This window comes from Scomber scombrus, chromosome 6 (genome assembly GCF_963691925.1).
Source record: "Scomber scombrus chromosome 6, fScoSco1.1, whole genome shotgun sequence".
In the NCBI taxonomy this organism is placed as follows: Eukaryota; Metazoa; Chordata; class Actinopteri; order Scombriformes; family Scombridae; genus Scomber; species Scomber scombrus.
In genome coordinates this window covers 14446558-14458956 of record NC_084975.1, presented here as the reverse complement: position 1 = coordinate 14458956, position 12399 = coordinate 14446558, and the positions used below count along the sequence as shown (strand labels likewise).

General features: G+C 38.0%; 2 protein-coding genes across 2 annotated transcripts; one reads left to right on the top strand and one right to left on the bottom strand.

Moving 5' to 3' along the window:
* Positions 1 to 2242: 2242 nt before the first annotated feature.
* c1qtnf13 (C1q and TNF related 13) lies at positions 2243 to 4607 on the bottom strand. Its single transcript, XM_062421221.1, has 2 exons — positions 4531 to 4607; positions 2243 to 3312 (listed from the first exon to the last, which is right to left on the bottom strand). Exons 1-2 carry the CDS (start codon positions 4568 to 4570, stop codon positions 2243 to 2245), a joined length of 1110 nt encoding a protein of 369 aa, XP_062277205.1. The 5' UTR covers positions 4571 to 4607.
* Positions 4608 to 6024: 1417 nt separating this feature from the next.
* On the top strand, positions 6025 to 12312 carry ube2na (ubiquitin-conjugating enzyme E2Na). Its single transcript, XM_062420263.1, has 4 exons — positions 6025 to 6143; positions 9156 to 9402; positions 9927 to 10067; positions 11003 to 12312. Exons 1-4 carry the CDS (start codon positions 6114 to 6116, stop codon positions 11047 to 11049), a joined length of 465 nt encoding a protein of 154 aa, XP_062276247.1. The 5' UTR covers positions 6025 to 6113; the 3' UTR covers positions 11050 to 12312.
* The last annotated feature ends 87 nt before the right edge of the window (positions 12313 to 12399 follow it).

Sequence of the window (12399 nt, the reverse complement as noted above, 5' to 3'; positions counted from 1 at the left end):
TGTTTGCCTCTGTGTTGCCTGACCTTAATGACAGATATAACTCAGACATCAACTCAGACAGGAACATTATATTACACAGATTCACAATTTTTCAAATCTGTCTTTAAACAACAGTCAGGTGCCCATATGAACATTGAAACAGTTTTTACTGTAATCATCCCTACTGTTCATACTGGCCATTAGAAGACCCACTACAAATGTGCTTACAATGTAAGTGATGGGCTACAAAATCCAGTCCTCATTTTGAGCAGAAATAGGTTTAAAAGTTTATCTGAATTGGCTTCAGCCATCTAAGTTAGTCAAATAAAGTGTCTATCTTTTTTTTTAATTTTTTTGCTTCTTTACTGTTCAGCTGCAGTCGAAGGATCGTGACAAAATGTGTGGATCTGGCACTGACAGTAACTTTGAAAGATATGGACTTGATTTGACTAATTTGGTCAGTTGACACATCATACTACATTCAAAACCCTTTTAAGTACATTATTGCACACAAAAATGTCTGTGCTTTTTGGGATCTATGGATCTCTTAATGTCCAGCATGAACAGGATGAATGATTACCGCAAGAAAAACATATGTCAATGTTTTTTTTAGTTACTTGAATTTTGTTTTAGGACAGACTTGACAATTGTGAACCTGTCCTTTAAGCACAGCAAGGTTTTGAGCACAAAGAGGCAACTGTTCAAAGTTTGGCAAACTTCTTTTGCGGACATCATGTAAAACATATTGAAAGCCCAGGGGGATCAGTTAGACAAGTAGAAACACTGGAACATATGTAAAGCAGAGATGGTGCTCATTAGTTTAAATTACATTGAATTTAATGATGGGTTCATTTATTTTTTATTTGTAAAACTACAGCTTCATGTACTGGCTGTAAATACGTACAAGTTGTATATTCTTCCTCAATGAATAACCAGATTAATAGGAAAATGTTTACATTTATAAATGTTTAAACTTTTAAGCTACACATACAGATGTAACATCTGCTACATCTGGTTCCTTGTTTCTCGTATCATTTTTTTCTTCTTCCTGAAACATTATCTTAATAAATGAAACAAAAATATGTTGGAATTACTGAAAAAACATTGACTAAATATTATAATATAAATCCACACGTTTTTTTAAAAATATGATCTGTCACTTTACAGAACTGGAACACCAAATACTGTATGAATAACAATTATTTTATAACTTATTTACTTTTTGTGTATCAATTTTCTATAATTAAATAATATTTACCAGTGCTGTTTTTAATGCATTCCATTTCACTGATGTTGATGTTTGGTCCCTCCATTTTTCCCTTTTGTAAAGCTTATTCTTAGATTTCATGGTACTTGGTGTATTACGATTATTGCTTTAGTTGATATTAATTGTAGTCGTTGTGGAACTAGTGAGTTTCAAGTTTGCAGCAGCTACATCACTACCTGGAGAGTAATAGTAGGGCAACAGACATTTACAACATTGTGAGTACTGTATGAAGTATGAAGTAGTAAGTATGAATTAACAGTAGCTATCTCTTCTTTCAGAGTAGTCAACATAAACTTAATCTGACAGTAACTTTGCCTTATACTCAGTGTGACATAGTGTATTAAATGAGAACTGTTTAATTCATTCAAATGTATGAATTTATTACGTTTAACCTAAAATGCACACAAAACATTAATATAGATACATCCACAATATAAAAGTTCCCTATGTGACACTACTCACCATGATGTATCTAAAAATCTCATTTTTACAGTGAGTACATTTTAACCAACATTATACAGCAAATAAACTATACATAATTTACAAAATCGTTCTTAAGCCATACAATGATCATTTTTACATTAAATGCTTTTAAAATTTCTAAATACAAAGACTTCTAAAAAATATATATCAGTGATCCAAAGCCCAATTTTATTAGTTGATCAAGAATTTATTATACAAACTCAAATAATACATAGTTTTTTTGTGATGTCTTACAGGTAATTGACCTTTTATGACAAAAATAACCATCTTGCATGCTGTATAATTGTAATACAGCACCATCTTGTGGAGAAATTTGGCAACAAACTTTATCCCTGTTATTACATTATATTTTTTAACAAGCACAAACAAAACAGTAAACATACTTGCACTATACTGAAAAAAGATGAAAACAATTATTGTTTTATTTCTGCTTTATGGATACAGAAATAAGCTATAGTTTCTACAAATCAAACAAAATAAGTTTACACATGACACTGTGAAGGTTGAAGAAGTTTAGAGATGAGTTCTGTCCTGGTTTGTGGGAGAGGGGACTGGTTCTGCTTCGGGATACACCAGAAAGCCAGAGAAGGTGGTGTACCTTCCCTGGTTGCTGTACACGGCATAGCGCTCATCCTGCTGACTGTACAGCCACACGCTGTCGCCTTGACGGAGAGACAGCAGCAAGCTCTGACTCTGCATCTCTCGCCTCTTTGATGTGTCCTCATCGAACACCATGGCCTGCACCTCACCCTTCCCGGTCATCAGCTTTACAGAAACAGCCTTGCGGGGGTGTTTCCCCACAGTGAAAGCAAAGTAATAGGCCCCCGGGAAGTGGCAGGTGAACAGGCCTGAGGTTTTGTTGAAACTGCCCCCAATGTTGACATATTCCACATCAAAGGTCAGAGGTGGTTTGTCCTGCTGCCTGCCACTCTGACCCATGAATGTGGATGTCCGTGCCACTGAGAAGGCAGACCGTGGCTGCTCTGACATCTGACTAACCCATGGATCAGCCTGGGGGGGACAGTTTGGGTGGTACAGCCCTGGTTGGGACAGGTGGTTGCTGATGTAGCTGCTAGTGGAGGTGTCGGGATAGACGAGGTAACCAGAGAAGGTGATGTAAGGGCCGGCATTGCTGTACAAAGCGTACTGGGGACTCTGCTGTAACAGTAACCACACTGTGTCCATTTCCTTCAAGGTGATCATTATGCTTTGGCTTTGAACTTTCCTTCCTTTCTTGCGGTAGTCATCGTACGCTATAGCCTGCACCTCCTCCTCATTCTTCACCAGTATGACAGAAAGCATTTTCTTTGGAAATTTCCCCACAGAGAAGGAGAAATAGTAAGCTCCGGGGATGCGACAGCGGAAGTGACCGGTGTCCGGATTGAAATCCCCTCCAATGTTGACCGTAAGCCTGTTGAAGGTCACTGACTTCTGCTTGCCTCCTACCACACTGTTTGTTTGTGTGGCGGAGAAAGCAGAGCGGATCCCTGTTGTCACTGGAGGGGCATAAAGGGGTGAAACTGGTCTTGAGCAGGCGATCATGATGAAGAAACATGCCAGGTAGCAGTGAGTGCTCCACTGAGCTAAAAGAAAACAACAAAGAAAATCAAATAAATTATATTTAAAAATGACAGAAAGAAACTGTAATATTTGAGGTGTTGCTGTGCTGTCTAGTCAATTTTAAAGAAAGATATACTTTTGTTAGATTGAGTCTTGTGTAACAGACTGAGTTAAATACATAATGCCTGCAAAATACTCCAAGTTGATAAAGAAGTCTGACTAAGCCCTGTCAAGATAGATCTCAAATCAAGCACCCAGTGTGAGCAGCTGCCCCTGTATAATGTGGCTGATATTGTCTGTTCTCTCTGTGCACTGAGAGAAGGGACTAGATTAGGTGCTGGTTCATCTGTTCCTGTGTGTGGTGAACAATGGAAAATGTTGGAGGGTTAGTGAGGTGGGGCAGGGCAGAAAGCTAAAAGACATCACTGCAAAGTGTAAATGAAACATTAGTTGGAAGTATGGATAGGTCGCAGCAAATCAGCTCCATGAAACCGTAGCTTTTTCATTATTTCTCAAGGAATTAATTGTTTTACATTCCAGAAATTCTGCTGTTTTAACTTTTAAACATATTAATGTAAAAGGACTGAGAGTGTGATACATTCAAGTAGAAAACCAATATCTGTCTTATTACTTCAGGGGGTTTAACAGTGTTTCTTTTAAATGTTTGGAAATGTGCACAGTATTTTAAAATGAGTCATGGTCAGATTTGTCAGAAAAGTGTTCACTATCATCATTAAACTAGTGGAAACCTTGAACCTGTAAACCTTCAACCAACATGAGGAGTAATTACAGGCTCAGATTGTACACCTGGCTTTTCCTCCTGTTTCCTGTAATATGTATATTATAAAAGACTAATAATAGATATTTTGCCCGGAACAAAGCAGTCAGAGTTCGGAAATGAGTGAGCTGGCAGAAATGTAGCTTTATAAGAGTTAGATACTCTCACGTTTAGGTTTAAATAAACTTAAAATCCAACATTTCAAAAAAAAAAAAATCTATGGTGTAGCATGCTGAATTCTTATTGATTTTAATGCATGTTTGTGTCACAACTATGTCGAAAAAAGCTTGAGAACATTGAACTAGATCAGAGATTCAACTATAACAATCACAAAATTCAAAATGATCTTTTTTGATAACTTTTTCCTGCAAAAACAAATAAAATAACGGATCATACATTCATTTCTGTCTCTGTTTCCACTCAATAAATGTGTGCTCAAAAACAAAATCAATGTCAGACTCACCTGTTTGGCTCTGTTGGGGCAGAAATTGCATGCTGGACATTCTCGTCTGAGTCAATTTTTAAAAAATGAAGTTCCAGTGAGTTTGCTGCACTGCTAATGTCCACATAGCAGGCCTGACACTTGCAGGGACAATGCTTTTGTCTGTATGCGTATGTCAGGAGGAGGAGCTCCAAACACCCTCAAATATATAGCTCTCATTGGGCCTGCAGTGGAAAAAAAAAGAAGTGAAAATGTGTTGGTCTGTGCAAATGTTAAGTCTAATTCATGCTTTGTTTTGTCTAAAAGGTATAGCTGTGGGACACATTTTGGCAGCCTCAGAAGAATACTTTCTACCAAACCAGTTTAGCTGTCGATTTAGATAAACAGGATCTGAAATGTGGAGGGTGTATTAAATAGCCAAATAATGATTGTTTATGGTATCTGCTGAGTTGATGGTACTTGCCACAATGTAAAAAATACTCCATTAAGTCCTGCATTCAATTTGGAAAAATCTTCATCAGAAAATGTACTAGTAACTATAAGTGGCATATAAATGTAGTGACATTTGTTTGTTTTAATTGTATTTGTTTGTTTTTGTTTGTGCTTGTGCAGTGGTGCAGAGGATGTTGACTGATGCATGTTGTTGTTGATTTGTTTGTATCTGGAAAATTAGAAAAAATCTAAAATAAGAAGAAATGTAGTGGAATAGAAGTACTAAGTAGCATAAAATGGAAATACTCAAGTAAAGTACAAGTACATTAGTTACATTGTACCAATGGTATTCAAATAGTGCTTACAGAGAAACTGCAGAACTACAAAGCATAAATCTGCACAGACTTGCTACTCTTTGAAACTGATCTGAATCTTGATAACATTGTTGTCTTAAAAAAACGAAACAACAAACTTTAGTTACACAATGGAGCTTATAACAGATTCACCCTTCCAGAAACAGTAAAAGTGCAAACAATAAATCAAGAAAGAAAAAAGAAAAGAAAAAAAACATACACATAATTGAATTAAATGAATTACACAAGACTCTAGTTAGAGTTTGTGTAGTATTTTAGTGTGTCCGGGTAGGATTTTAAGTTTTAGTTTTAAGTTTTGGGTTTTGGTTTTGCAAATTTGTTGGCAAATATATTGAATTTTGCAAATACAGATAGAAGCTTAATGACATACATTTTCTTGACAGGCATTGTCATTAGAGAAAACAAAAACAAACAAACCCAAATAAAATTAATTTAATCTTGAGTTTGAATTAAGTATGTAATTTTCTGTTTAAAAAAAGAATAAAATCATACCGAAAAGTCTAAAGGTAAAGTCCAGGACAAATTAAGCCAATGAATACATTGAAAAATAACTTAATGTTAATTGTTCCCAGTGAAACTAATAAATTGACGGTGTTAAACTAGTCAACCCTGATGTGTTCTGACATTCATAAAATAGATGTTAGGTTGTGTCTTCATTATTACAAAAATGATCATATTGTTGTCAGCTGTCATGACGCAGACAGTCCGGGAAAATGTGTGTGTGTGTGTGTGTGTGCGCTGTCAATGCCAACGACAGAAAGCAGGCACTGAGAGCCTTAAGCCCACATTTAAGACAAGATGGCAGGACTTCCCCGCAGGATCATTAAGGTAATCAGTTCACCCTTCAAACAGCAGCATGTGTGACTTTTCCATGACGGCTAAAACTCAACACGGTCTCTCTAAACCTCCCAAATGCTCCGCTGGTCCGCCCCGGTTCACTGTTTTGTTTGCTAACGTTAGCATCCAGCTCGCTAACGCTGAAGTAACTTCCGTTTCATTCCTGTGCCCAGATTCACCGAGACACGGCGGGATATAATACACAAAAGCTGTATAAAGAAGGGATCTTTTATTCCAAATATACTTAAAAACAACACGAGTGGTCCTAAATTGTCTAAATCTGACTGTGAATGGCTGGCTAACCTGACTGACGATGCTAGCCTGTGCTAGTTTGTTAGCTCTGTTTTATTTGAAAGATGAAAACAGGAACACAAGCCGGAAACTCCCAGGGTTACACGTTTCTGCTAATTGAACATATGATGTGATGTTTCCATTTTGTAGCATTTTGATGTCACTGTTTTAAGTTACTAGCGTTAAGTAGCTGGGACTTAAAGGTTAGCATCATAGTTTATACGTAACGTGGTGACGTAGAGTCACTTAACCAGCAAAGCAGACTGGTTTGTTTCCAGTCATTCCCAGTACAGATTTCACCTCAGTGCCCCAGACTCTCTCTGGCAGTATCAGCAGGAGGTGTCAGCAGGTTAAAGAGGGTCTGCTAAAGATGCTGTTTTTCATCCACTCCCTTTCAACAATGGGGTTTATTGTCGATATGTTTGACACTCATGTCAGTCTTTTTGCTTTTATGATCTCTTCTCCACTCAAATGCAAACCCAAAGTCACATTACTTAAAGATCCCCTTCACACATGTTTTAAGATATGTATAAAATACACTGCATACAGTTTAGTTAATATATATGCGGACAGATGTTTTTTGGTTGTTTTATTGTATTATTACATTCCCAGTGAAGTTAACTATTTTAGTTCACCAATGTCATTTTTTAAGATAAATTTTACTGCTAAACAATTAAATATGGCCTACATTACATATCTTAGTAACGGCATTGAGGGATCATTACAAATAATATGTGTATATGTACTTATTCTGTATATATAGGATTATCGGACAATATATCGATATCGGAATTGTTTTACTCCCTAATATCTGTGTCGGCATCCGCTCCAAAAATCCAGTATCAGTCGGACCCTAATAATTTATGTCTGATTTGGTTTTTCCACAATAAAAAGTGTTAGTGTTGGTAAAATCCTTAAGATGGGATCTATTCTTTCTTTCTCATTAAAAACTCCAAAATCACTGCATATGTGGATGTATTATATATAGGAATATGTAAGAACAGTCTCATAGCGTCAAGGTCTGCACAGTGAAGCTCAAACCACAGCCACTAACCCCTAAATATTGAATTAATTCTACTAATTCCACTATTCCAGTGGATCTGATTTGTGAAGGGCTAGGTCTGTGTTGAGTTTTATAATGAAAGCATCAAGGAAAATGAACAGAAAGAGGAGTTGCACAGGTGAGTGAGTAAGCAGACCCCAGACTGGTGTTGATGGGAAAAGGTGGGAGCTCTGGGAACAGTACATAGCGGACCGAGCCCTTGAGCCCTCAGAGCGTGTGACTGGGACTGGGAGCCCCTCTCCCGTCTGTGTTTTCACTGCATGGTTTTGTCTGTGGGTTATCTGAAACATTTCAGGAATTTCTCTCGCAGTTGCATTCAGGAAAAGAGCGTCAAAAACAAGAGTGGAGGCTTTACAAGCTTTATTTGATGCTATTTTTTTGTCATAGTTGGTTATGTTGTTTTTATTGTTCTGTTGTAGTCAGCCATGATGGATATACTACTGTACATGAGGCTCATGTGCAGTGCATTCACACAGGCACAGGGAAAAGCTTGGTTTTTAACAGATTGACATTAGAACCAAAATGCCTACTGTTTGTTGAACATCAGTATTACAGCCTGGTTACTGTAGAATGAAGCAAAGACTGCAGTTTTTAATGCTTGTGTAGCATTGAGCTTTAATAGAGTCTGTCAGGTGTATCGCTTCTGCGTACCACAAGCTATATCTGATCCCTGCTCCTCTTCCTCAGTAAAGGTGTGTTCGTGTTTCTGTAGGTCATTCGGCTGTCACCACAAGCTGGGAGTAGCCTTGCTGCAGTGGCCGGCGGGTATGGACGTAATAGTCTCCTGTGGTGCGGCAGCTGAGTCAGTGTCACCTCTAAAAGACAGTGACATACCGCACAGAAAGTCTTCAGATTCACAGCACTGAGCCACTGTTGCAGTCAAAGCCGCCCACGCAGAGGAGCTCTGTGTGAAAGGATAAATCAGAGCAGACTGCAGTCCATCTTCTGGCTATCGTCTCTGTTGTTGGAGTGATAATAACTCACAGCTTTTTACAGCCATGAGGTGTAGGTGACAGCTGTCAATATTGAATTTAAAAAAGAGAGAACGTGTTTTATATATATATATATATATATACATATAACATTTGCTTGTAAGATTCTGGCTGTCACAGTCGCCTCAAATGGGAAAAAAAATAACATTTTAAATAGCAAAAGAAATAAGTCTGCTGCTTTCAATCATCACAAAAGTTTTCAGACAGACTAAGAAAAAAAAGTCTTTATCTTTTAAACAATTGGTTAGTAGTCGTCACATAGAAATACAACTTTGTGCACTTGTCATTTACCAATGTGCAACGTACTGGAAAAAACGTTGATTTTGTTTTGAAAGGTGAGAGAGAGATCCATCACATCCTACATCCAGCTACCATGAAGCAGTAGATAGGATGGCAGATCGGTTGCCCCTGGATCCCGTGGAGGTCATTAGTTGCTTTGTGTTGTATGACAGGTGCTCTGTGCTGCATCCTCTCTAAAAGTAAACCGTATGCAGTTTTATCTTAGCCCTGCCAGAACACATCCTTCCACTGAAATACTAAAAGCATTTTTTTTCCAACACACACATCTCTGAATGGGGCCTTAATGGTAGAGACAGTTTGTGCAGTTTGTGGCATCAGTAGGTAATTTCTTTCTTTTTTCTCTCCTTTATTTACCAGGAAACTCAGCGTTTGCTTGCAGAGCCTGTCCCAGGCATCAGCGCAGAGCCAGATGAGGGCAATGCCCGCTACTTCCACGTGGTCATCGCCGGACCTCAGGACTCTCCTTTTGAGGGGGGCACTTTTAAACTTGAACTCTTTTTACCAGAGGAATATCCCATGGCAGCTCCTAAAGTACGCTTCATGACCAAAATATATCATCCCAATGTAGACAAGCTGGGAAGAATATGTCTAGACATCTTGAAAGGTAAGTGGGCACTGCAGGACTCTGTCACAATCGATGCTTGAGCACGTACAAGATTGTGTCCAGGTGTTATTTTATATATACTGTATATACAGTGTGTTTTAAGACGTATTCTTCTTCTGATAGCTCAAAGGGACAACTGACAGAAAAAGTGTCCTTTCCCAAGCAGCTTTACTGGCCAGTTTGCACCTGTTCTGTCTTCGGTCTGTTGAGTCAGACTTGTTACTGTAGGAAAGCCTCATGTGTACTGTGTCCTGTGACATTTGGCCTGTGAATGAAGGGAGGGATTTGCCAATTTAATCTTGCTCAAAAGATCAAGGGCCTCTTGCGTTTCACTTGTGACCTATCACCACTGTCTCCTCACTGCCCCTGCAGCTCAGAACAGATACACCATTCTATCTATTCCTTCCTCACTCTTTTTTCTTTCTCTTTTTACCACCTTTTTCACTCTGTCATCCTTTTTCTTTTGTTGGCCTCCTTTTTTAAATTTTCTTAGCACCCTCTGTCTTTTTTCCCCCTTGTTTCAGATAAATGGTCACCAGCTCTGCAGATTCGTACTGTGCTGCTATCAATCCAGGCGTTACTAAGTGCACCAAACCCTGATGATCCTCTAGCGAATGATGTTGCAGAGAAGTGGAAGTCCAGTGAAGCTGAAGCCATAGAGACAGGTGAGAGCAAGGAATATCCACTCTAAACACACACACTATACAACAACTAATCACTGTTTACAAAGTATTTAGCATTTTTAAATTTGTTACTGTATCTTTATTTATCTGTCTTGACCAGAATTATCTATAGCATATCCTTCTTGCATACTGTATATTTGAATTACTGGAAGATAATGAAGCTTTACTCAGAACATTGTTTTCATTGTTTAAAAAAAAGTCAATTACCAATTGAGTTCTTCCAATGTGAAGTGTTCTTTCTGAGGCATGTAAGAGGGGTCCCTTGTGGCCATTGGTGGTTATTGTCATGATTATGATAATTAAACTAAACTAAAGCTACATGCAGTAATAAGGCAAGTTTGTGAGATTGTGTCTCCCATTTTTTCATGAAGTGAAAGAAAAGTGATTTATAAATTCTGGCATTTGTTCAAGATAGACAGGAGTTCAAATTTCATTTTCACATAACCATTTTTGATAAAGATAGTTGCTGGAGGTGAGGTGGCATGTAGGGCTGAAACTAATAATTATTTTCCCTACACACTAATCTGCTGAATATTTTATTGATTAATCAATTCTTAATTTATTGTATGAAATTGAAAAACAAAACAAAATTGCATTCACAGTTTCTTAAGAGGCCACAGCAATGTCTTCAATTTGCTTGCTTGGTCTAACAGTCCAAAACAGATATTCATATCACTGTCATATATGGCAAAGAAAAACAGCATATTGTCACATATGAGAAGCTAAAACCAGGAAATGTTTGGTGTTTTTGCTTAAAAAATGGCAATTACTCGATTATCAGAAGAGTTGCTGATTCATTTTGTGTTGATTGATCACTTATGCAGTTATAATTTGGGGACGGGGGTCATTTTTGCTTCATGCTAACTGCAGACAAGAGCCATATTGATAAATGGTGCTTCTTTCTTTTCTCTCTACAGCCAAGTCATGGACCAGGCTTTATGCTGGAAACAAAAATGAAGTGTAGAGCAGCCTAACAAGTGGCGACACAAGTGGAAGTCAAGTGTGAACACAAATCCTCATGTTCTGCCAAGACCTCTTCCTACCTTATTTGCATTTAAAGGACACTGTCTCATATATATATTATAAAATAAACATGAATATATTGTAAAGGAAAAAGAAAATGCTGACAATTGATGACAATTGCTGCATTTAAATGCACACTAGTAATGAAATGACTCGTCTTTGTCCTAATTCACTGCTGTTCAGATGCATGGGCTGAGGTTTTAGATCCACTCACCTGGCTTTCTTTGTAAATAGATTTTTTTGCCAACTGCTACTTTAACAAGCGTGTTGAGGGGGATAGAGGTCTTACGTCCCACATTTTTTGGGGGGATGTGTATTTTGGGGAGGGAGGCAGAGCAGTGGAAGGGATGGGGAGGAAAGTGGCTAGATGTGGTTAATATGGTATATTTTTTTATGTTTCTTTTAACTTCCTCTTGTCGCTGGTTGTTTCTTAAAAGCAGCTAACTACTATTAGCTCACTGTATGTAGACAGTCACCTGGAGAAGGACCAGAGTTTTGTCCCATGTTAGATGGTCAAACAGAAGACGCATAAACAATCAAAGCCCTACTTCCTCTTTACTGTAAGTCACATCTGGCTTTGTTAAAAGATAATACGACTAAAACACAAACTGAGCCTGTTACTGTTACATTAACTTTTTCAACCACTGCCAATGTAGACTTGAGGTAGACCTGTTGATGGTGTGGAACTCGGAGAGAAAGTGTGAGGTTAAAGTGGACATCGTGGACCTGTCCTTGGTTTTAGCACTTACCTTTTTTATTACCATATCCAGCCTCCTATATGTGAATCTTTCCTACTATTGTCATACTAACCACTGTGCTTTTTCCCTGTCACAGTCTGATGCTACATTGGTTTACCTTCCTCCATTTGCATTTATTCCACATAGCAAAGGTTACATATGAGCTGTTGGTTATTTAATGATGTGAGGGGGTAGGGGGTGGAGGGTGGGAGGAGGGGATTGATGGATATATGCGTGAGAAGGTGCTGGGTTTTGGGCAGGATCAAATCAAACCCCAAAAGGTCAATGAAGGCTTTGACTCTTTACTGTCAGTGTGTCTTTGGCTGAAAAGTCTGTATTCAGTTCGCTGTTGTAAATTCATTCTTTCTAATAATGTGGGGGAGGAAATGTTTACCTGCTCCCAGAATGCTATGAAACAGTCCACCTGCATACTTTTTTGTTCTGTAAATAAAATTTGTTGATTAATACATTGTTTCTTGGGTGTCATTTTTGATGGGATACATATGACAGTACTGTTGATGTACTGTATGCTAAGAGAAAATCATTAAATATAT

What these genes read in the sequence shown, in the direction of transcription:
- c1qtnf13 (XM_062421221.1), bottom strand. Translation starts at nt 4,570, where the DNA reads ATGTCCAGCATGCAATTTCTGCCCCAACAGAGCCAAACAG. An exon ending in GCCCCAACAGAGCCAAACAG is followed by an intron (nt 3,313 to 4,530) that starts GTGAGTCTGACA and finishes GTTTTCTTTTAG; the next exon opens with CTCAGTGGAGCACTCACTGC.
- ube2na (XM_062420263.1), top strand. Translation starts at nt 6,114, where the DNA reads ATGGCAGGACTTCCCCGCAGGATCATTAAG. An exon ending in TTCCCCGCAGGATCATTAAG is followed by an intron (nt 6,144 to 9,155) that starts GTAATCAGTTCA and finishes TTTATTTACCAG; the next exon opens with GAAACTCAGCGTTTGCTTGC. An exon ending in AGCTGAAGCCATAGAGACAG is followed by an intron (nt 10,068 to 11,002) that starts GTGAGAGCAAGG and finishes TTCTCTCTACAG; the next exon opens with CCAAGTCATGGACCAGGCTT.